The sequence below is a fragment of the Xiphophorus maculatus genome, chromosome 19 (assembly GCF_002775205.1).
Source record: "Xiphophorus maculatus strain JP 163 A chromosome 19, X_maculatus-5.0-male, whole genome shotgun sequence".
NCBI lineage: Eukaryota > Metazoa > Chordata > Actinopteri > Cyprinodontiformes > Poeciliidae > Xiphophorus > Xiphophorus maculatus.
This window is the reverse complement of record NC_036461.1, coordinates 5,787,821-5,813,970: the sequence shown is the minus strand read 5'-3', so window position 1 is coordinate 5,813,970 and position 26,150 is coordinate 5,787,821. Positions and strand designations below refer to the sequence as shown.

Sequence of the window (26,150 nt, the reverse complement as noted above, 5' to 3'; positions counted from 1 at the left end):
AGACTTGGATGAGCCGCTCTCAGCTGCTTCAAAACATCCTTGTTTACATCCGGCGTCATTCCGTCACGGTACACAATGAGCCAGATGCAGGTTGGACACTTTTATTCCCCCAAACTGTGGAATGCAGCAAAGTTTGAGGAGGAAGGTGCCGGTGGGGGCAGGATACACCTAGCTGTTGACTTTTAAAAGACACTGAAGCAGAAAAACACAGTAAAGATGTGGTGGGAATGGATCTCGTTTTTTCCCAGCTTTTCACATTTCCTAACACTTTAAATCTCTGACGTTTTATAGCATACACATGATTACTCAGCATTTTCGGAAGGATGTTAGCCCTGTTTATATCTCTAATGTTTAGTTTGTTGTGCTCCTGACTGTTGAAGTGAAAATAAGCAGCATGGTGAGATCCAAAGAGCAAGAGTAAGTCACCCTGGGAGCAGACCGCACGATGCTAAAAGAAGCTTCTGAATACAACAAAATGTCAAGTCAGGTGTGTTAGTATTGACCCTTTGCGTCACGCTCTCCATAACTCGGCCCGCTCCGCCATGATGGACGTCAAAACAACCAACGCGCTCCTTTAAAGCTAGTCTAAAAACAGACATCTGGTAGCCTAATATCGCTTTTATTTAGTTTATTTCGCAGTAAAAATGGTCACAGGATGCTACGCGGTCGACTGCAGAAAAAGATAAGGATACAAACCAAACTTGTCATTTTAACTTTTAATGAAGAGAAATACAGCCATGGATAGCAGCCGTCAATCATAATGACTGGCAGCCCTCAATGTTACCGCGGATTTGCAGCAAATACGTTTTATACGGTAAGAAGATTATCGTTCTTAAACTTTATAAGGAGGATTAGAAAGATATCATTATAGAGAATGTACGCGTCTAACCACTAGTAACCATGGAGACAATGCCGCACTGTCAGTTAGCATGTTTGAGGAAAAACGGGTTAGCATCTCGTCTTCTGTACGTTTTTAAAGGCTGCTCCAGGGAACGCAGTTTATGACATAAACCGTGGCGTGAATTCAGGCAAAGTCGGTAATTTGATCAACACGTCAGGAGGGAGAAGGTACGGGTCAGTTTCTTTTTCTTCTTTTTTTTTTTTTTTTGGATTTGTTTTGACTAGTGGCCTTTATTGAAAGTCGTAGGACATGAATGAACTAGCAAAAACAACTTGGGAAAACAACTTCAGTCGCTCTGTTCAACACTCCTGATCCTCATTTCCGACATCCATCATGGCCCCGAATGATTAAGTGACGTAGCTGCAAAGGGTCAATAGCACATTTCAACAAGAAGGCATTTCAATGTGTTTTACTCTATAAAAAAACAACACAGTAACCAATGATTAAACATGTAATAAACAGACAGTACAAGGACTTCAGAACTGGGTGATGATCTCTGTTTTCCTGGTTTTAGTCAGAACGCCAGCAGCAACGTTCCGGATCAGAAACATCTGTCTTATATCTTACTGTTGCAGTAATCAATGTGACTAAAGATCCTATAAAATAAAGTTAATACTTCATTCCAGAAAAACGAGCCTCAGACCAGCTGTGAAGCACAGAGACGGAAGTGTCTTGTATAAAATGTGAGACCACGTGTTGGGGGAGAAAAAATAGCTTAATTTGAAGCAGAACTATCCTGTAAATCCACAACAAACTTCCTGAAAACTAATAATCGGAAAGTCCTGGATTGAGTCAAAACCAAGATCTTTATTTCTTTCAAATATAGGTGAAAATATAAACCAGACTGTACATGCAAGTAGGGCTTAAACAATTAATCGTGATTAATCTATTATGTAAATAATTGTCAACTAATTTAGTAATCAATTAATCATTAACTAGAGTATACAGACTCAAAAAAGGTTGCTTTATGAAAGAACATATTTGGATAAGTAATTAAGCCAAAACTGTACAAAAATATATACATTTTGCATTTACAAGAAACATTCTTTGTCTGTAGATCTGGTATACCCAAAACTCCTCAAGTGGCATAGTTTCAGCTTCACCCAGTCCAGTTATTATTTTTGTCTGTAAAATAAAAACTCCTACTAAGCCTGTTTTGCTATCCAAATATTAATTGATTAATCAAAAAAAATTATTGCTTCCGTTGCAGATTTGTTACAAATGATCAAGAGCACACTGAATTAATGCCATGTCATTGTATTTTAGGCTAAATACCAAAATTGTCTATTTGCACACTTTAATGTATTTGAAATATTGTATGAAAAATTAAGTAGTTAAATAATTTTTTATACAAATATTCTGCAGAATGTGCCAATTTTTATCCGATTAATCACCAGAATAATCGATTAATCATCAGGATAAGTGATTAATCGTCAGAATCAATTTCTAAAACAATTATCAGTTGTGCTCTGATATGTAAGAAACTGTCCACAGCTGAAGTGGAGGAGTATGATTGTTTCACAGCACCCTGTTTACCACCAAGTGGTCGGCTGGTCGTGAAACAAATTAGGCGGCCAGTAATAAACAGGTGCTGGTCGGTGTCGCTGAGAGACCGAGAGAAGGTCTGTTGGAGTGTGTCATGTGGCTGAAGCTGAGTCTGAGCCAGGAGTCGGGGTGTGAGATTGTTGGGATTCCTGGTTTCTGCCGCCTTGGCCGCCCTAATCCCCTCTCTCTGTAGGAGCTGCATGTTATTGGAGGCCTCTCTGCCATCTTAGCCTGATCTCCTCACACCCACGGCCTGCGTTTCTGCCTCCTTGGCCTGGTTTTGTTTCTCTCTCTCCACTGCTTGGCCTTCCTCTGTCCTGATAAGTGTCTCTGAGCACACACTCAGCCCCGTGTTTGCACCAGGCCTTAGCCTAATGGAGTGAGATAAAGCGACCAGAGGGCCACTCGCTGTGAGCTCTCTTTGAGACAGCATGAGTCTGGGTCAGCTTACACTCTGTTTTCTCACATTTAGGATATTTTATTGATTTATAACATTTCACAATGAACAGGTTTTGTATTAAAAGTAGAACTGAAACTATTACTCGTGATTAATCGTTTACTGAAACAATCATCAACAAATTTAGTAATTGATCATTAATTGGACTGTACACACTAAAGTATGCCATTTGTTGAAAAACAAACTCTCAAAGCTGTAACTAAGCCAAAACTGTGCAAATTATACATTATATTTTATTGATTTATATTTCATTTACTGTTATATTGAAATGAATCAGATTAATCATGATTAATCAATTATTAAAACAATCATCAACTAATTTAGCAATTGATTAATTATTTGGAATATATGGACTCTAAAATGTGCCATTTGTTCAAACACAACACTCTCAACGCAGTGATTAAGTCAAAACTGTCCAAAATATATTCTTCATTTTAGATAAAAAAAAAACCTTCCTTAAAAATATGTTCTACCCAGATCTCCTGAAGTTTTAGCGTCACCTGGTTCAAATTCGGTGAAAAGAAGAATAAAAATCTATTTTGTTTAGGTAATAGTCTTTTATTACTTAAACCTTGTAGCTATAAAAAGTGTATTTTCTTATTTGAAAAAAGAATTAAATTTGTTTTTATTCAACTTTTAATGTATTAATGTTGAATAAAAGGGCTTAAGTGGGTAAATGAAGAATCTGCAGAATGTCAGTTTTTTTTATCTGATTAATTGATTCCACTTATGATTAATCGTCAGAATAATCAACTACTAAATTAATCTTTGGCTGTCCTAGTTTAATCTTTTCCTTGTTAATCAGTTATATCATTTGAAATTTTAATTGTCTTGTTTTCTGCAGTGTTAAAGGGTTCAATAACTTAGTGATCTGTGTGACCTATGAGAATCGTCTTATCCCAGATTTATTTCTTAGCCGGTTTCTTAACTCCCTTCATGATGTTGATCTAATCCATCTTTTAGAACCAGATTCTGCTCTTGTTAGCAGAAACTACCTGTTAAAAACTCTTCTGGCTATTTTCCAAAGAAAATAAAGTAGTTACGTTGGTTTTGCTCTGGGAAAATAAGAGCAGTGACCCTTTCCAACTCAACTCTTCTTTTTGAAAAACGTGCTTCTGTTTGTTCAGGTTTCCATGAGGACCAAAGACTTCCAGGAGTTTGGAAAAGTAAAGACTCTGAGGGAAATCTCATTGGGTTAATGTGAAAGAGAGCGTTCATGTTGTCTTCTGGGCTGTTTCCTTTAAAAACAATGAGCTGAATGAACAGATGCAGCCTGATAGAAATGTGTATCTGTTCTGAGGTTAGCTTTCTGGGAGGTTACCCACGTCTGAACAAACTTCACAAATAAACAGAAAACATGTTTATTGGGAAATGGGTGAATGCGTTCTGATTTGTTGAAGGTGGAACTAGAAAAGATCTGAAAAGATTTATAGGATTAATCGTGATGAATCGATTTTTGAAATCATCAACTAATTTAGTAATTGATTAATCATTAAGTTGAATATACAGACTCACAAAAGGCAAATTGGTTAAGAAAGGAATACATTTACTCAGCAGTTAAGATAAAAACTGTACAAAAAAATATACATTTTGCATTTAAGAAAAAAACTTTATCCGTAAATATGTTTTAGCTAAAAAGTGGCATTAGTTTTAGCTTCACCTGATTCAGATTTATGGAAAAAATGCTACAATGTTGCATTTTAGACAATCAAATGTGTTTAATTATGTGTTTATTTGCATCCTTTAACGTATTTCTAATTTTGTACTGAAAGGCTTAAGTGAATGAATGACATTGGCCATTTCTTCATCCGATTAACTGTCAGAGTAATTGATTAATCGATTGGTATAATAATCGTTAGCTCCAGCCCTACGTTTTTGCCCAAATTCTCCGTTGCACAAATCAGAGAAGGGATGATTGAAACACAAGCCAAGCCACTTTTTGAAAATATTTTCTATATTTTCTTTTAAGAAAAGAAAGTGGGCAAAAAAATCGGGAAAGGGGTGTGCATTTATTGTATCGTTTATCATTTATCATAATACATTTCCTATAGTAAGATTTTGATTTATTATTTTCATAATAAATTTCAGCACATCTACATGTTCAGGTTGTCAGAGTCAAGCTAGCATAACTGTACTATGTTCCCTCCCTCTTTTTTATTTAATTTAAACTTTTTTCTGACCTTGTTATCTAGTTGTTGTAGTGTTGACGATTAGTAGCAAGGCACTGGGTCCCTTTTTATTTTATATGTCAGATATGTTGACAACTTAACAGCTAAAACCAATGGTAGCCATAACTGTGGTTATTAGCTAATCAATGCCTTGTTATCGCTTTCATCGTTATTATAATACTACCACAAAATATCGCAATAAACCTAAATCTGTATCACCCACCAATATATCAGATTTTATTTTTAAGCCGTATCACCCAGCTCTAGGTGAATGGAGACTGATTTATTGGAGGTGGAGCTTGGGTTTTAGTTTCATTGAAGCGACAGAAGGGCGTGCACGTGAGCGCCTGCACGTGCACGCCCTTCCCGTCCTGCAGAGGCCAGGAGAAGGCAGCCAGGCTTAATGAAATATAGTAGCTTAGAGTTCAAAGCGTCCGCAGCAGGGCCTGTTGAGGGCTGGCCGCGTGATGGAGATGTTTCCAGGAGCTTTATGACGCCGGAGTCATTCGTCTTTCTTCCTCTGCTGCTCGTTTGATGAGCGGTCGGCAGGAGTCCTTCAGGAGCAGACGCACATTTCACTTCAAACAGGCGGCAAAGTTATTCCAGGGATTCTCCTTTAATGAGATAGATGTACGGTAGCCAGAGCATCTTATTCCCTTTTCTTCTTATTCCAGCCCCTCCTGCTGTTTTTCTGGTCACCCAATAGCTCCTCCCGTAGCATTCCCACCACCAAAGCGGGTGCTATTCAGCCCACATCTGATGGTGCCAAAGAAAGAGCCATTGTCCCCGCCGGTCTTAGCCCGCTCTTATCTATTGATTGGAAAGCCGAGAGGGGAAAATAAGCGGTATTGATTACCTGACAGGGTGAAGCTGGCGGGCAGGACGTCTGGAGGGGTAAGAAAAGGAGGCATTCTTCACCCTCTGCTGCGCCGCTGCTGTCAGAACAGCCTCGCCTGCCACTCCGCGCCTCACCCAGCCGACGCTCCCCCTCCTGCTTTTCCTCCAGCTCTCTATGCTGATTTTTATCTCTCGCTTGTGAAACGTATAGTGAAACGCAGAAGCAGAGCTGCTTTGTCTGCCCCACCTTTCCCTTTCACCAGACCCTCAACGTTAGCATGGGACTCGAGTTCCAGCTTTCATCTCTTTATTTCTTCTTCTGTGCTTTCATAAGCTCTAAGGGTTTTCTGAAGTATGTTTAAAATAACATACTCAATCTGGTTTAGTTTTTCTCAGCAATCACAAACTCTGTTTCAGTAATCTTGGTATCAAAATAAAGCTAAAACTTGGGTAGGAATGGACAATAAATCAATAACAATATGCATCGATAGTTAATACGTCTGATAGAATATTGAATAATTTCACTGAATTCTGAACCAGAACTGCACAGCATTCTGGGAGATGTAGGCAGAGAAAAGCTTTAGTGGTGCAACTTCTCATGGCTAGCGAAGCTAGGTTGGTGGAATCAGTTAACTTACTCATTCTTTGGTTACCTAGCAACTCTCATACTTTGGTTACCTAGCAACAACCTGTTCAGTAACTTGCACTTCTGCTTAAATAACTGTTTAAAATTAAAAAAGCAGCGGTGTGGAGTGAAAACTGTGGATAAAACAGGAAAGGTCACATCTCCAGTTTGGAAGTATTTCAGATACTGAAAAAAACTAATGAGTAATTATTGATATCAAAAATTATTGATATCGACTGATATGAAACGCTTATATTGTAATATGTTTGTCAGTGCTAAACTTGGGAGTCTCAATCAGAAGCGTGAATATCACAGCAGCTGATGCAGTTTCAGACAAAATGAGCATGGAATCTAATATAATTTGGATTTCTTTTTCCATTATACAGGATATAAACCTTTTAGAAATATCATAAATAAGGTTAAAAACATTTGGAAGCTATAGATCTGTCTGTGGAAGTTACTTGTGCAAATATGGATGCAGCTGAGGTTAAAAAAGAGCATATTTAGAGAAGTTTTAGTAAGAAAAGATGATGGCATTTTACCTTGGTAAAGGTTGGCCCCATCTACAAAACTGGGGATTTCTGATTTTTCTACTTACTAAACTTAATTAAAAACACTTGTTTGTGAAATATCTACATTTATTTTTTATTAAATCATAATATAACAAATTGTTATATTTGACGTCAGTTGAAGTTTTTTTTTTTAAATCCAATGTACAAAAAGAAAAAATAATTTTAATTTAAAATTGTGCATATGTACACCTTTAGTGAGCTTCAGTGAAAACATGTTTAAACATCCTTAAAGGGGACACGTGCGAAATTCCCCTTTTTAAATTGTTTTTTACTTCCATTTCGGTCTCAACTGCTTCTAACAGCCAAGCACTAAAAAAACACCCAGTTGTATATTTTTTTGGCAATAAGTTAATATATTTTGGTGTCTGGAAAATTAGCTGTTTCCAAAAAATTCCAATCGATTGGAACCGTGCCGTTACCTAGCAACCCAAGTGGAGCTCCACGAGTGTTGGTCAGCTGGTTTTACTGCTGTACAATGGCTGCTGGAAAAGACAAGTGTTTTGTGTTGACTGGAAATCAGTGTATTCATGTGTTTGTTTGTGTTGGGTGGAGATGGGGAAACATGAAACAGCCCTTTATTTACCCTTCAGACACAAAAGAAGACACAACCAAACCTGTCAGACGGCGATATTACCACATCAAAACAACTTAAAAATAGTCCAAATAGTTTGGATGGATTTGTGTCTTTCTTTCCTTCCTACAGAAAGTTTCTGTCATATTCATTTCACACAAAAGGGAGAGAAAGCCAATGTTTGATCTGTTTTGCCTCCAGCATTTTGCACTTAACTTAGTGGGGTGTTTATATCCTAAAGAAATAGGTGTGAAACTTCAGATATCTCACAAGAGAAATATTAACATAGTTGTCAAAAACCTTATATTGTAGCAGAAAGACTTCCAGTATCCAAGATGTTACATAAACTGACTAGTAAATACATTATTTTTGAAGACAATGCAATACTTTTTGACGTAGTTCCCTGATGCATTAACCGTCTCTTTCCTGGTAGCAGGAAGTCTTCTCCATGTATTTCCTTCTTTATTTAAATACCATGTTTATCCCAGTTATAAATCAACATATTGTAGTAGCCTGTGCATTCTCTGAATAAAGTGGCATAAAGAGCGTAAGAAAGCAGACAGCGGTGCGTGCGTTATCCTGTGAATCTCTTTGTGGTCGGCTCCGGTTCCAGGTGTTCTCTGTTTGAACGCCTATCAGCGTTTCATTGAGATGTTTGCAGTGAAAGACCACAGAGAAGAGCAGGTACACAACTCTACAAATCCACAGGTGTTTAGTTAAAAGAGAAAATAAATGGCACGTCTGTGTATTGTTCACGTACGGAAGAGGATTAGGGCCACTGAAAAAAAAATCTGACTTTAATCTCAGAATCCTAATTCCGTTTCCATCTATGTCAAAGTCCAAATACATAACCAAATGTTTGTTGGTGTATGTCAGCTGTGTTGTTAGCAAAATAATCACAACTGTTTCTTTCCTGTTGTAGGATTTATAAATCCGCATTTTATCCACACTGAAAATTTCTCCCAAATTTATTTGCTTGATTTAAGTTTGGAGACTAGATTTATCTGACGGTGCATAAACAATTTAAACAATTCTGATCAGAGAAAAAGTCTGAATTTTGAGAATGAAGCCAAAAGTTTGACCCTAACCCTATGTCAGAATTTTGAGGTTAAAGTCAAAATTTTAAGAATTAAGACAGAATTTTGAGATTAAAATCAGAATTTTGAGATTAAGGTCATAAATCAAAGATTAAAGTAAATTTTTACCCTAGTGGTTTAATCTTCTTTTTCTTTCTGAACATTTTTTCTAAATATGCCCTTATTTGGAGCGACTTCTCATTAACCCGCTCCCTGACCCTGGCTTTAAAAAAAGTCTGTATTTAGACCCAATCTGGAGAAAGCCTCCTATTGAATGCAGCCCTTTCTCTTAAAAATAATCCATCACCAAACTGAGCAAAGAAAAATACGGCTAATTCTGGGAGTCGCCAGGCCTCCTCCTCCTCCTCCTTCCTGAGCTATGAAAGATTCCTTTCACACATGGAGCCTGGCTATAATAAGGAGCGCTTTACCAGCGCCGTAGTACGGGAAAGCCCATATGGTCATGTGTATCTTTCTCCATTTAGCGAGCTAACAGTTCAAACAATCCGAGCGCGCAGTTAGAAAATCTCACCAGTCGGTCATGAGTCAGCTTTCCATTTATCAGGTCAGCTACCAGCAGAGCTCCTCATGAGACTGAACAATAGGACTTCAGTGTGTTTTACCTCCACACTGGAGTCGGAACGAGCCGCACATGTTGAACTGTTCATCTCTCAGGCTAACATATAAGGGAGAAATATTCCAATTTTCTCTCAACTGGATTTTTTCCGTTGTGCTTCCAAGGCTTTTAAGTCCAAGGCTGGATGAGTTTGTCCTTGAGAGGCCGGAGGAGGAGAAGAAGAGATGCCAATCACGCTTGCAACGCAAATACTTATTAAGTTATTCGGTCCGCGTCCTTGATTTCAGCACTCGCCGTGCCTTGTTTTTGAGAGGAACTTCAAAAGCTGTTTGGGAGCGGAGAGGCAAGGAGGAAATCATTTGTGTCACATTCCTGATGCTCGGATCGGCAGCCAGAGTGTTTTTAGTGTGTTAGTGCAAAACTGTTCAAAACACTGAGAAGTAACAGTGAATATTTTAATTTTTTTACTTTAAATGCTTCATTGAACAGGTTAGGACAGATGTATGGGCTATAAAAACATACTAATAAAATTTTTTGCTCAAAGTAATTCTTAGATAATGAGATTTTAGTTTATTATTTTGCCTATTTTGAGCTCCTTTCAGCTGTTTTATGGGCTCTTGTCACTTTAAATCCAAATAAGCTGTTTCTGGCCACGCCTCCAACACAACGTTTACACTTTCACGTTAAAATGGCTGCTAACAGACGCTCAGTCATGCAACCTTACGTCTTTGGAAAGCAGAAGTGGAGCGTCAAGAATGCACCAAGTAGTAAAACCAGCTGACCAAATGTGCTGGAGTTCCACTTGTGTTGCTAGGTGACAGCAGAGCTCTGCTGGGGTTGCTAGATGATGGGCAGAGTTCCGCCGGGGTTGCTAGGTAACGGCTGTTACATTCTGGAGGTTTTTGAAATGGCTCATTTCCTAGACTTCAAAAAGCCTTAGCTTACTGCCAAAAAACGACTTGGTGTTTGTTTTTTTTAAGTACTTGGATTATATTTAGAAGCAGTTGAGACCAAAATGGAAGTACAAAAAACATGCAAAATGTTAAATTTGCATAATAACGTTTAAGATTATTGTTTAATCTTAAACATTAAGATGTTTGTTTCTGTAAATGCTCACTATTATAAATACAGTTCAAGTCCGAATTTTTACAGTTTCTTCAAACTGTTTAAGCTCAAACACCAAATATACCTGATTATACATGAACTCTACCAGTGCTAGAAGAGTGTTAGGCACACTCCTTCAAATGCTGCTGCACATTGCTGGTGAGCTGGCTGAAAGAATGCTTACAAGAAACACTTTGTAAATATTTCTAGCTCCTGGTGTTGAAATCGGTGCTGATTTCCACCTCTTGGCAAATACTGAGGTTATTTTATGTTGATTTGGTTCTTGAATGCTTGGCCTTCTGCTGACAGGTTGGTGTGAATTAACGCTCAGTGGGAAATGCTCCACAAACATCTCAAAAGTTTGTCAAGTGGAGAAAAACATTTTTTTGGTTTCTTTTAATGTTTCCCAGGAGGACATTTGATCCGTCATGAACGTGTTTCCAGCATTAACAGAAGAAATGTTGGAGCGGGGTCAAAGTGCGCTGACAGTTTGCTCCAGATGGACCTTGGACATGAATCAGGACTTGCTTCTGTCAGCCTGACATTAATTCACGATGTGCTTTCAGGAGGAGATGAATGAGGCCGATTTGTTGAAGGAATACATTTTTGCAGAGCAGTTTGAGCCCAAACTCTGACCCGTTTTAGGCCTCAAAGCAGATCCTGCTGAGGAGCAGCAATGAATGCCTCAGTTCTCGTCTCTTCCGCTAAATCAGTGAAATTCAAGCCAAAAATACTGCGGTTGCAGCGTCTCCTCAGAAAGAAACAGTGACAGTTCTAATTTCCTGCTTGCTGCAGACCAGAAGAGGCCGTCCTGTGAGGAGAGGAGGAGGAGAAACTCTGTTAATTCACGGCTGATAAAGACTCAGAGATGAGCTGCTTGGTTTGAATGTCACATAAAACTCTTTGCTTCTCTGGGTTTTATCACTCAGCTTGTCAGGTATTAGAGCTGGGCGATTAGGGAATTTCATCAATTAACCTAATTTTTGGATTGGGAAAATTTTATTTTAGGAAAATCTGGAATTTTCTTCCATAGTTCCCAGTGATTTAATCTTGTTTGACATCTTCTATTTATTTGGACTTTGAATCAAAAGGATAAAGTCGAAATATTGAGAAAATTAAGTTGTACTTTTATGAGAACTCCTACACAAAAAATAACAAATGCAAAGAAATGTTGAGAATCTAGGGAAGTTATCAAATTAGTATGAATTTATTATCAGTATCAGGTCTTTGAAGCAACTGTACAAACAACTGAGTCTATTTTGAAGAAAAAAATCACGAGTCGGTCACGTCGGATCTCGAGAAGCTTTTTTCTCATTAAAACAATTTTCTCTTTCTTTAATTTTAAGATGTTCTGATAAAATTTTGGTTTCTTCTGCTAATATTATGTCTATAGTCCCGTAATTTAACTAAAATTATTGCAGTTTTAGTTTGTGCCATTTAAAAGATATTAACAAGTGATTCCAGAGGTCATCAAAGGTCAACCAGCCAGGCCACATTTACAAAAATCAAGTGAAATATGGAGTCAATCAATCAACCAATCAATCAATCAAGTTTATTTGCAATGCACATTTCAGCAACTAGGCAGTTCAAAGTGCTTTACATCATAAAAACACAAAAATAAAAAGTCATAGAAAACTCCACAAACTTTCATGCTACATTTGTGCAACAAAAAATGTTTAATTTTTAAGATTTAAAGAAAAAAGTTTTAATTGATCACCAGAGATCAACTTGTCCTCTCTGGCCACATTTACAAAATCAAACAAAATTGATATAAATTAATTTTACTACATCTATGCTAGTTTGTGCATCCAAAGGGGCATTGATTTTATTATGTAAAATCAACTTTTTTTAGCTTTACATCATGTTATAATATTCTTTTCTCATCCAAAACACACTTGGAGTGACGCTTTGATTATTTCATGCATGTTTGATGAATCCTTTAATCTCCATGGCAACCACTAAGGTGTGCAAAAAGCCTGGGTGGCCCTAGCCCCGCCTTCGAGGCGCTGCTCCTCTTCAGGGCTGCAGTTTCCAAATTTTCATCTCACAGAGCAGCCCTCCCCCATTCAGCTCCTTCAGACTAGTCAGGAGAAATTAGCAAACATCTGCTGGAACATCTGCCGATCTTGTTATAGGAGCTACTCCTCACTGAAACGCTGGCAAAAACATTGTTAAAGGGTTAATAGAGGAGCCATGTTGTGACTCTGAAGAATTTGAACTAATATGACAACATTTAATTTCCCTTTTGGATCAATTCAAGTATTTTTGAATTTTGAAATTGAATGACTTCCTGAAGGCGGAGTTTTAGAAAGAGGAGGAGTTTTTAAAGCGACAGCCTCAATTCCAAGGTGCTAAACCAGGAAGTAGAATTTCTTTTGTCATATTTGATATATATAGTATTTTTAGGTAACACATGATCATGGAAAATGCATCTTCTTTTTTTTTTAAGTTTCCAGACGTCACCAGAGATCAACATTAAGTTAATTTAGCTAGAATATTTGACTTGAGACCAAATTTGTGGTTTTATAAATATGGGGCGGGGGGGTTGGTTGACCTTTGATCTCTGGAAACATTCATATTCATAAAATAATAGCAGCACAAACAAAAATTGTTGCTGCACAAAAAGTTTGACACCAATTTTGTTTGATTTGAAGACGTGTGTGGATGGCGTTACCTGCCACCACACTGTTTGCCACATATATGCATGAAATGCGCCAAAGGAATGCGGCCCTGTGTGAGTTGGAGAGGCAGTGTGTACTTACCCTGCGCGTTGTTTTTACTGCGACCCAGCCAGCCGTTTGTTCCGAGGCACAGACTGGGCTCTGTGTGGAGCTGCAGGGTCTGGCCGACACGCCTCCCCCTCAGTCGCCCCTTCAGGCTTCTGTTTTTCCTGTGTGTCTGCTCCGCTCACTGATTCAGGGTTTTGTTTGGCTTTTAGTGGTGTTGGAGGGTTGGGGGGCTCTGTTCAGGCTTTCTAACACCATCACAGGGCGTTTCGGCCCGGTCCGCTGCACCGGATCTGAGGGAGCACCCCTGAGCCAATTAAAAGCTGGAGAAATGGCTGCTGTCCATCTCGCTCCCCCGCCGCCGCCAAACCGCCTCATGGCTTTGATCTTTGCACGCCAAACGGAGAACGAGAGCCAGAACAGTTTACCCTCTCCGCTCACGGAGCAACCACACGGCTTGCCCAATTATTACAATCTGACTTCAAGATTTCTGGCTAATCTGCAGAAAATAGACAAACTTTACTCTTTCTCTTTGCCTACTGTTAGAGAGAGAAACAAAAAGCCAGACTACCTGTACTGGTTGTTCTCTCTACCAAAGGTAAGATTTTTATCTCTTGATCAGTGGCCATTTTGTTGATCAATAGCGGAGTTCCCCAAGGCTTAATACTCGGCCCATTATTATCTTTAGTATCTTTTAGGAATTTTTCACTTTCAATTTTGTTACAGATATAAATCATGCTTTTTAAGTGACTGATGTTCTAGAGAAGTGGATTATAAATGGGAATGTTTTTCAAAAGCAGTATTTGTGTTTGTGTGGTTATGATTTTTGTGTTATAGTTACCTAAAAGAATTAATAAACTTCTTATCATCACTTTTATCGTTATCACAAAATATTGTGATGAAACCTTAAGACCTTATCGCTTCACCCTATTTGGAAGCAACTTTTGGCGCCGACCTACAACCCTGGACTCAAATGTAAAATTTATCTTAATGTTATTTTTTCTGTTCAAAAAACAATGCAAAATTTTAGGGATTCATCTATTGCAGTTTTCTGATCAATCATTGACCTTTAAGAAGCCTGACCTGCCAATTATGATATTGGCCAACACTGATTGTGTGAAAAGTTGCTAAATGTAGCTTTCTAAGGCTGCGTTCACGCTGCAGCCTGAAGTGACCCAATTACGATTCTTTGTCCATTCAGATTTTTTTTGCTGTGGCCGTTCACACTTCCAAATATTTGCGACCTGTATGTGTTCTCCAGTGTGAACTGCAAACGACCTGAAAGTGTCCCGCATGCACAATAGAGGGCGCAATAACATCAGCGTGTCCAGAGTTTTGCCAGCCGCCATAAAGAAGAAGTGCTCAGTGTTTGTGGAAGTGAACCTGGATGCTAACGGTGGAGCATAGCTTATGATTTTGAAGTTGTTGTCCGACTGGAGCCAGCACAGTAATGGCTTAATCCTCATTATGGTCCGTCATGGTTGTTGCTTTTCTTCCCGCTTGTGTGTATCAGGATGCAGAACAGTGATGTTTGTCGAGTATCAGTGACGTTCAGGTCAGATGAATGCGAGCCGGATGTTAGGTCACATTTGAATCGGGTACCCAAGCGGCCTGGTTCGCATTCGAACAGAATCCAACCTGTGTTGTTCAGACTGTCATGAAAAGATCTGATACAGGTCACATTACTTCAAAAAAATATCTGAATTGGGTCACTTCAGGCTGCACTTGGCAACAGAGGGTTGATTATTGTTAATTCAACTCAATTAAAAGATACTTTACAGCGAAGCAGAAGGAGACAGAGACTGATTATTAAATGTTTGCAGATAAGATCAGTTTTACTTGTAAATATCTGCCAATGATCCAGTTTTAAGTAAATTTATTGGTTTATTGGTTCACCTCTACAATATTTAGCAATTCAATGATCCAAGGCGGGACAGAAAGTTCACCTCTGAAAGCCTCAAACCAGCAGAACAAACTTCTGTAGTGACCTGGTCAAAGTCTAGACTTTAATTTGATTGAGATGTTGTGGCTCTTCATGATGGTATAACACTGTAATGTGGTTCAATAAAAGCAAATCCCCAAAGAATTTTCCATTTTCCTAATCATGTCATATTTCTGTTCTTCTTTCTCCTCAGGACCTCCTCGGGTTTCGGACCGGGTCACCCACAGACAAACGGCCCGTTTGGGAAGCGCCATCAAGCTGCCGTGTCCCGTGGAAGCAGACCCGCCGCCCTTCATCCGGTGGACCAAAGACGGACGCATCATTCACAGCGGCTGGATTCGCTTCCGCGTGCTTCGGATGGGCCTGAAGATCAAGGAGGTGGAGGCCGACGACGCCGGGACCTTCAACTGCCAGGCGACTAACGGCTTCGGCAGCGTCAACGTCAACTACACCCTGATCATTATCGGTGGGTACGCGCCCTAACCGTGCTTTCACACCACGGTGTTCGGTTTACATTCACACCAAACCTGTTTGGTTCAGTTTAGCCAAACTCTGGTTGGTTTGTCGAGAACAATGTTCTCAATGGGCCGGTTGTGCCTGAATGTGTTGATGAAAACCATTAACAAACTGTTAAGATAAATACGTGGCAGTCGCCGCATTCAATAAGTGCTAATTACAATTAAATAATATTGAACATCTCTTCACATTGATCGGTCCCTTCCAGATTTTTTTAAAATTGTTTTTGTGATTTTTTACAATCCAAATTACAGATTTTGCAGTGCTAATTTGGGAATATTTGCAATACCTGCAAATGTTTGACAATAAGAATGTCTTAAAATTATGAGAAAGAGGTTTTTTAATGAGGAAAAAACTTGAATAAATAATTTTTTGGTTGTTTTTCATGTTTAAGTTCTCATAAAATTAGAACGTAATTCTCCTAACATTAACACTTTACTCTCGTATCACGACGACTGTATTCTTGTAACATTAAGACGTTATTCTTGTAATTAAAAAGATCAGAAAATATCTTAGTCTGTCCCTTATATTTTGTCGTACAGTTGACCTGAATTCAAAGTTCAAATAAATAGAAGCTGTGAAACGTGATGGCGGGGTGCGCTGACATCACTCTGAAGTATGGAATCCCATTGGTGGAAAAAATCCAACTTTTCAAAAAATTAATTCTTCAAAAACCAAAAATTCAATTAATGGATGAAATTGGTGTAATGCCCAGCTGTAGTGATAAGGAGGTAAGCAGGTTTTCTGATTCGTTTGGGTTGTTTAAAATGTAACAAATGTTTAAGCAATAAATCAATTTAATCGCCTGATAAATTAAAATAAGTTCAATAATTTTAGTTTGCTTAATTTATTGTTTTTTCTTTCTATGAAAAACTGGACAAAAGTCTTCTGACTGGTGTTTTGGTCTCAACTAGCCATTTTCTGAATGACAATTTTAATTACAGGGACTCCATAATTCAATTTATTTGTTGTTTTGTTTATTTTGTATATTTAATGTCATTTTAAATTTAATAAAATTTTATTTAATTACCATTTGGGATCAATAAAATATTTTTTTAATTGAATTAAATTGGAATGTCTTGTAGTTCCAGTGTTAAATTCTCTCTAGAATTTAAAGTTTATTGAAATACATGAATGCAATCTTGCATTATTATGCCATTACATTACATTACTTGATAAACAAAATTATTGTTTATCACAATAACTAATGGGACAATTTATTGTCCAGCAAAATTCATCATGACATTCCTACAAATGTTGCAATTCTGTTCCCAATCGACCCAAGTCTACCGGACTAAAAGGAAGAGTTCTGGTTCTGACATGCGACATAATTTCCCTGCAGAGCGTGCCGCTGGTTAAAGACATCATCATTCAGATTTCTGGCGCTTTACCGCCTGATCCCCTCGCCTCTGCCTGCGTTGCAGCTCTTTACCTCTCTGTGTCCAAAGTCAACAGCAGCCTGGGATATTGTTTCATGCTGCTTCATCCTCTGTGACTCAGTTGGATCTTGAGCTCTTCCTTTTCCCCAGGCTGCCTGTGTGCAGGAGGTCCACAATAAGAACCACATTCAGTGTTAAAGTGCCGGTTTGCCTCAGAGCTCTGCGCAGGGCTTCCAGGATTAGAGACGCTCTGACCCAGTCTGGGTACAGTGCATTTCCTCTTCACCGGGGCGCAGCACGATGAATGAGTGGAGTGGAGCGTGAAGGCTGTGTTTAGTCTAATTACTCTAAGATGCCTAATTAGCCCCAGAGTCTGCTGTATCTCACAGGAGGAGTTTCACCCCGACCTCGTGACGGCTGTGCATCAGAGGAAACGCAGAAAACGCCGGTTGATGCAGCGCGGCGTGCACAGAGCATGGTTTAAGCAAGTTCAAAGCCTGGGTGTCAGCTGATTGTGTTTAAATTAGAGGCTGAAGATGTTGGAGCACAGCCATCTGTAATGCCAGGGTTGCCAACAGAGCTCTGCTAAACAGTATCAGACATCGCCCTTTGGGTTTTTACGTTACAGATACCCGTTCACTCAGGCTCAGAGCAGTTCTTGTTTTAAATAAAAATGAACCCTGAGTGGAGAGGCGTTGCTGAAATCTTTGATGATGAGAGAATATGGTTGTTTCTATAGGGTTGAAATGATTAATCGTGATCAATTGCAAAGTTTCCCCAGAAAACGTGTTTAGTCCTGTGGTTGGGGCGCCAGGACGTCATTCATCCAGCAGCCACATATTTAAATAAATAAACTTAAATAAACAATGTTTAGCCTGGTGGGGGCACAAGTAAAGCCTGGTGGCCCGCCAGGCTTATAATATACTGGGGTAAAGCCTGATAATTGATTATTGAAATAATCGTCAACTAATGTAGTAATCAATTAATTGCCAAAAAACGCTATATGCTGAAAGAACAACACACTCAGAAAAGTTATTAAGCAATAACGCTACAAAAAATTTATACATTTTGCCTTTAAGATAAAAAAAACTTACTTTTCTATATATGGTCTAATTAAATCTTCTCCAATGGCAGCTTTAGCTTCACCCGGTTCAAATTCTGTTAAAAAATGCTATCTAATCTTTTGCTATCTAATCAATTATCAAAATAATCAATAGATCAGCCGTACACTGATGATAATTTGAGCAGACAAGGTTGAGCTTTTCACATGTTAAGAGTATTTTTTTAGCTACAGATGCGTCCCTTGCTACATGGGAGTAATATGTTGTTGCATTTAGGCAATAAAAATGTTTCATTTTTATTTAAAAGAAGGATTAAATTGTTTATTTGCATATTTTAAAAACTCAAATGAAAAATCTGCAAAATGTTCCAGTTTTTTATTCGATTAATTGATTAATTGTCAGAATCTGTTTATCGATTAATCATCAGAATCTATTAATCTATAAGTAAAATAATCGTTAGTTGCAGCTCTAGTTTGGGCTTCGCATCCACATGGATTTAGTGTCCTGGTAGACCAAAAATTATAATTTTTTAAACCTGGTTCCAAAGTGGATAAATTTCAGGAAGCAGGTTTTCGTGGCGAGCCGCGTCTTCGTTAAACGTCAACATCAAAGTCCAATGTCACTCTCACAAATAACAGACATGCCGACGTTCGGCAGAGTTGCCAGATCTGATTTATAGTTTTCAGCCCAAACACAATGTAAAACTTTCCCAACTCCAAATAAAATCATCCCAAATCTGAACCTGGAGGTGAGCAGTCAGTCCGACCCGGCTACGTTTGTAGCTCTTCTCACACTCTACGGTTTTCTTTGGAATGAGCTGCATCACATATTTAATCTGAAGACCTGCTGAGAAAATCAGTTCTTCTGATTTTCATCAGGAGGCTTTTTGCCCTTTATGGAGTTGTATCGAAGCTTTCTGGCTTCCCTCTCAATCCAGATTTTCTCTGCTGTAATTCCTCCTCTTCCTCATGTGGCGAAGAGCGAAAAGAGAGACCAAACACACACTGCTGTTTTCAATGCCAGATATGATTTCCGATTGATTTATTTTTCTCATTTTCTTTTCTAAAAAAGAAATTACAAAGGAGAGAAAACATTTTCGAAAAGAGGCTTTTATTTTAATCTTTGATCACAAGAATATATTCAAAATATTAGCAGAATAAAGATGCAATTTTAATAGAAAAACATTAACATTGTGAGAATAAGTAGTTTTGAGTTGGGTGATATGAATTTTATTGCAATATTTTGGGGTACTATTGTGATAACGTTAAAGATTAAAAATTTATTTAGTATTTTTTAGAAACTGTATGACTAAAATTCAACAGCCTTCATAGAACCACAAAAACAAAAAAGATTCCCATTTTAAATAGGTTTCTTCAGGATGTCATTTACTTAAAAAAGTGATTTATGTCTTTTAACTTCACACACATTTAACCACATTTAATCATATTTTCAAATTTGCTGATATTTATTGACACTGTAGTGGATTAAACAGTAGAGAAAATAACATTTCAGATCATACTCTGTGAGTTTTGTTTTATTTAACAAAAATAGCTGAAATTGTCACAACGATAAATCAAAATTCTTATCATGATTAGAAATTTTTCACAATAAATGATAAACGATACGATAAATGCCCACTCCTAATTTTGGGTAAAAATGTTTTTAGAGTTAACAAAATCAGAAATTTTTTGTTCTTTCTTTGAAGGCCGTTTCTTTGAACTCGGTTGTTTCAAAGTCCTGGTACTGATGATAATTTGATTCTGATACGTTAAAAGATGAAGTGTTTCCTCAGCTGCAAACCCGATACCAAAGTAGAACCTAAAAAGATGCTCAAGATGCTTTGGTAGTTCTCATAAAACTGCAACTTCATTCCCGTGAGATTACAAAAGTTATAGTTCGAAATAACAAAAACTGAAACTGAGAAAACATTTTTGTCAACAAAAATTAATACAAACGGTAATTAATGTGGAAAAACTATTACAAGAACTATATCTTACGTTTATGGAACAAACACACTGAAATCATAGATAAATTGTTTGTTTTTGTGTTCATGAATCTATTTATTAGCCTTTTGAACTGATATGAAATTGATATTTTTTCCCAATACAAGAAATTTGTCAGCTGTCGCCAAATTACGGTATTCAATATTCCTCCTTGCGGTGTTTGTGCTAGTCCGCAAAATGGCGACCGCAAACGTTGGGAGAAAACGCCAGAAAACACCAGTCATTTGGTCGTTCAACAATAATCAAACATATTTTTTGATAATGGTGTCATATGTTGAGTATTTACTACCCAAATGTTGTGTATATAATCACAATACAATACTTTGACCTTTTTTAATTCTGCACTTAAAAATGAACCAAAGTATGAAAAAACTAAAATTACCCAACTAAAAGTAAGCAATATTTAATTAATAATAACTAATAAAAGCTAGCAAACACACTCTAAAAACTAAATATGACTTATTTAGACAAACAAAAAGACACAACATTATTAAACTACACCATAATGAAAAACCCAAAGTTATTATAACCCTGCTCTGCAGTACATCATCCCTGCAGACATAAACATTACCTCCAGTCTTGTAAATGTTAATATGACAATCCCATGCTAAAGCTGAGATAAAACCTGCTGGGACTTAATCTGCAGAGGACACAGGAGTCGCTGCATGCTCTGGACGGGGTCCTTGGGGGCTGATGGGGCCAGTTGTCAGGACTCCCCATCCAAACAGGGCCCAAACAGCCAGCTGGAGGGATTGAGGAGGCGCCGTGTTGCGCTGATGGACCAGATTCCTCAGATAGCTGTTGGGAGGACAGATGGGAAGAAAGAAATCTCTCTAGAACAGAACATGCCCCCCGCCCCGTCTCCTCACCGTCCTCTTTCAGTTCTCTGCTGGTTCTGTTTGCAAAGGAATGCTCTTGAAGCGCTGCCAGGTTCCAGTCGTCCTGACCGACTGCAGCTCTTCTCTTTGTGAGTCAAAAGAAACAACAAAGCGGCGTGATGGATGATGGTTGATGGATGCTGCGCAGGGAGTCGGCTACCCCTCATTTACACAACTTCAAATAAATAAACTCCTCTCAGATCTTCTGGAGAAACATACTGGCAGGCAGCTAAATTAATTAGCTGAGTTAATGGAAAGTTTTGCTCATGATAATTGCACACTGACAGGATTCTGACAATGAGGCCCTGTAATCTGATTAAAACGCAAAAACAAATGAGAGACGATAAGCCAGCAGCTGAAGCAGGATGACGGACATGAGAGCAGAAACAGAAATCTGAGGCTGGGAGATAAATCAATTTTACTGATTAATCAAATTTGAATTATTAATCGAATTGTATTGATTAATCAGATTTTACTGATTAATCGAATGTTATTGATCAATCAAATTTTACTGATTGATTTGTTGGGGAAAATGCAGATTTTTTTCACTAATTCACTCCTTGTGTTTCTATATTTCTTGTTTGACAATTGTGTTTTGCAGATTCAATTTGTTTGTTGTCTGAATATTAGGTCCAGACTGTGGGTTTTTAGTTAATTAGCAGAAAAAGTCATAATATTACAAGAACAAAGACTTAATAGGGTTATGATAGTTTGGGGTTTTCATTATAGTTTAGTTTTATATTGTTGTGACATTTTGTTTGTCTAATTTAGTTAATTTTAATTAGTTTTAAAGTGTGTTTGCTAGTTTTTATATCAGTTATTACTAGTTAAATAGTGTTAGTTTTATTAGTGATTTTAGTTTTTTCATACTTTGGTTAATTTCTAGGTGAATAATTCAAAAAGGTCAAAGTGCTGTATAGTGATTAGTGTACATTGATTGGTCAATGAATACTCAACAGAAGATACCATTTTCAGAAAATGTATTCACGTGTTTTATCCCAATGTTTGCTGTCGCCATTTTGCAGATTAGCATAATCTGTCAGCTGTCCACAGTTAAAATCTAGTTTAACTGTAAAACTAGATAAAAATCTAGTTCTCCTGTTGGCTCTCGTGAAGCTTTTTTTTTTAAATTTTGCTCCCATCTGGAGTAAAACGTCCAGATGTTCGCATGTGTTAGCTATTTTTAGGTGATGCAAGGCCGCAGTGCTGAGCTTTCTCAGGATGTCACATAAACCCGAAAGGGCTGCAACCAGCGACTATTTTAGTTGTCAATTAATCGATTCTTCTGACGATTAATCAATTAGATACAATGTTGTTTTTCTATCGTAAACGCAAATCATATGTACATTTTATTACAGTTTTGACCTAATTGCTGCTCTGAGTGTGTTCTTCTTTCATCAAATGGCCTTTTTTTGAGTCTGTATACTCCAGTTAACGATTAATCGATTACTAAATTAGATGATGATTATATCAATAATTGATTCATCACAATTAATCCAATTAATCGTTTCAGTCCTAATGCCCAGCCATCCCCTGAGCCCACTCTGATATAAAAATCTCTCCTCTGGCTCGATCTTGTGCCTCAGCCAGCAGAAAGCGTGTGTGGTGGAACCGTTTCCTGCGGCTGGTTTTGTGAATGAAGTGAGAAAAGATGGCGTCAGACCACAAACACTGCAGGGACATCATGAATGAATTCGAGTTGGATCAAAATTGCCTTTTAACAAACTTGAAGTTTTCAGCCTCAGAATAGGTTGCATTTGGATCCAGATTCTTGTAATGTTTACTGGTGTATGTGGTGAGCACCAGCACCTCAGAGCTGACCTTTTGCCTACTTCAACTGCTCTGCTTCACGTCACAAGATGATTGCAGGACTTTAACAACTACCGGATGGAGGCAGGACTATGCCTGTCAAAAAAAGCCAATTAAACTAAAAAATGTATAGAAATTATCAGTTTTATAACTCTTCTTTTCCACTTTGCAAGTGATTATTACCAGTCGTTTAGAAAGGCAATAAGATTCTATAAATGTTGCAGATAGTTATTTACCTTGACTCAAATTAATTACACATAATCAGTGAATATATTTATTTTATAATGGCTTACTAACTTGCTTTAATTGTGAATTAATCAATTATTTAAATAATCGTCAGCTAATTTAGTAACCGATTAATTGTTAACTGGAGTGCACAGACTCAGAAAAGGCCAACTGCTGAAAGAACAACACATTCTGAGATGTAATTCAGCCAAAACTGTACAAATATATACATATATATTCCATTTAAGATTAAAACAACTTAAAAATGTTTTCCTCAGAAATTCACAAGTGGTTTTCACCTCACCCAATTCAAATTTTGTACAGAAAAAAAAAATCTTATCCACCTTTTGCTACCTATTCATTAATTGGTTAATAGAAAAAGTTGTCAAAAGATTAGTGCACTGTATTGTTAAGTCAGGCAGGAAGGCTTGAACTTTTCACATGTTGATGTTAGAACTATATTTCAGCTGCAGATGCATCTTTTGCTACAAATGATCAAGCGTTCACTAAATTCCATTTTAGGCAATAAAACGTATTTTCTTATTTAATAAAGGAAACATTTTTTTTGCATCTCTTAATGTATTTTTAATTTTGTATAAAAAAATGTAAATAGCTAAGTGAAAAATCTGACAAATATGCCATTTTTTTTATCTGAGTAATTGGTTACCCATCAGATTAATCAATGATTATATTGATTAATCGATATAATTGATTACTCCAATAATTGACGATTAGTTCCGTAATCGATTCAACACAGTTTATCCGATTAATCGTTTCAGTCCTAATCCCCAACCATTTCCTACTTGGGGATGGATCATTAATCAATTCTGTTGATTAATCATCAGATTAATCAGATGAATAATTGATTACTAAAATAATCGTTACTTGCAGCCCTACATAACAAAGTTTTTGATAAGTCTTAATCAGTTAGTTTTCTGCTTATGTCTCACTAAAATTCATTCAGGCTTAAAGTGTGAGAAATGAGCAGAAAACTCCTTGCTTCTTTTATTTGTGATAAAAATCAGCTTTTGGTTACTTTCCATCACACTAAATTAATCTCTGAAACAGCTAAATGTATATGTTTGGCCTCAAAACGTCCCACCTCTGCAGCTTTCTGAGCCTGCATTGTGCCAAAACAATAGTGGCACGGGATAGCTTTAACGGCTCAGATGCATAAAGAGCGTCATTGTTCCCTAAAGTCACCAAAAAGCAGAGAGGAAACAAATTCAATGAAAAAAAAATGAAGTCAGAAAGAAAACCCCGGCAGTTCGAGACCAGGATCTGTTTAGATTGGGAAGTTCAGGAACCGGCAGGAATGTGGAGAGCCCAAGTGAGCAAGAGGGAAATATTTCTTTGGTTATTATCGTTGGCCAGTTAAAGCCCCTCCAAATAGCCATGACATCATGGCTGGGATCGGTGCTGCAGGGGACAAACAAAGGAGGGCCTGTACCTAGAGAACCCAGGAGAGCTCCGACGGTTTCAGGGTTCTCAGAGGGAGGCAGAGCGGCGGGGGTTAGAAGTCACATCTGGCCTCTTTACCTGACCCAATCAAACCAAGAGGAGGGAATAAAGTGAGTCAGACTCGATGCGGAAGAATCCAGCAGAGCCAGAAATTAAAATCAGTCACAGAAGGTAGAAATAGTTACGTTGAGTCGCAATGAATACATTCACTTATTTTTTTTATTTTATCTTTTATTTTATTTTAAGAATGCATTGGTTAGAAAAGCTGACTGTGGATGTACCTTCTGCTTAATGTCTCTGTCTGCAGAGCATCGAATGTGGATGAAGTTTCAGTCATTATAACGTCTTTAAGCCCGGTCTTAGCTGGGCTGCATGATGTCAGCCAGTGACTAAACTCCAGCTGTCCGCTCTAACAGGGCTTAATAAAAAACGATCATATTACTTCCAAATGCAGCAGAGTGTGACCCCAGCATGCAGCCTGCGCAGAGAGTCTTAAAACTCATTTCTAGGCCAGTTTGACTCTGTAGCAGTAACAGGGTCAGATGTTAAAAGTGCTGCTTGTTTTTGACTTATTATGCTTCCTTAAACATGTTAAGATTATCCTGTGGGCTACAAAAAAAAAAAAATTCATCACATTTATGCCACAAAATCATTCTTAGATAATGACATTTTAGTCTGGTAAATTATTTTAGCTCCTCTTAGAATGAGCTGTTTTAGGGCGTCTTGTCACTTTAAATCCAAATAAGCTGCTGGTGGCCACGCCCCCCAACTCAACGTTTATACTCAAAATGGCTGCAAACAAATGCTTAATTGTACAACTATACATAACAAGAATGCAGAAAGTCGTTTCTAAATAGTAAGTCAAAAGCAAAATACTTGCCACATGCTGGAATGCCGCTGGGGTTGCTAGGCAACAGGGCTGGGATCTTCTGCGGTTGCTAGGTAACATAGAATATGACTCAACATTCAGAATATTTTCAAACTGCTTCTTTTCCATTCACTAAAAAACACTATTGTTTTTTAGTGGAAAAAAACTATTGCCAAAAGAACAGCTGAGTGGTTTTTGTTAAGCTTCTGGACTGTTTTTAGAAGCAGCTGAGACACAAATAAAAGCATAAAAACACAAAGAAAGAAGTGAATTTTGCATAATAGGTCTCACATTTAAGTTATAAAAACTTTATTCAGTTTTTGATAATGTAGAAATAAAGGCCTTTTCCTGTCATGTAGTCGTGCGCTGACATATTTCTATTCCTTTTGTGTCTGCAGATGACCCTCGCTCTGATAATTCAGGACCAGCGAACGGAGCAGAACCAGAACCAGGTGGTGACAAATTGGGTAAGAACTCCAAGTCTAATGTCCTGCTTTTAACAAACCGCACTGTCTTGCAAACGTCTCCACATTTTGTCAATTTCCAACCACAGACTATAATGTGTTTTATCTGGATTTTACGCGATGGACCGACACAAAGGGGCTTCGTACGTGTGACGTTTAAGGAAAATCATTCTATACACGGCCGCTTTCATTTGCTTTACTAATAGAAATCGGAACGTTGTGGAATGTATTTTACTCTGATAGTCCCAATGAAAATCAATTGCCTTCAGAATTAAGCTAAATTAGTAAAGCTAATCTATTTACCAACCTACTTCCGATCATATTGTCCGTTGTGATTTTTTTTTATACTTAACATCATTAACTGAAATTTATCATGACAACAATT

At 37.8% G+C, this 26,150-nt stretch overlaps 1 protein-coding gene across 1 annotated transcript in view; it reads left to right on the top strand.

Moving 5' to 3' along the window:
- The window catches only part of LOC102228622 (fibroblast growth factor receptor like 1), a 47,036-nt gene that overhangs the window by 15,265 nt on the left and 5,621 nt on the right, over positions 1-26,150 (top strand). Inside the window, exons 3-4 of the mRNA XM_014469545.2 lie at positions 15,295-15,567; positions 25,700-25,768. Coding sequence (XP_014325031.1) covers positions 15,295-15,567; positions 25,700-25,768 — 342 coding nt within the window. The remainder of the gene's footprint in view (positions 1-15,294; positions 15,568-25,699; positions 25,769-26,150) is intronic.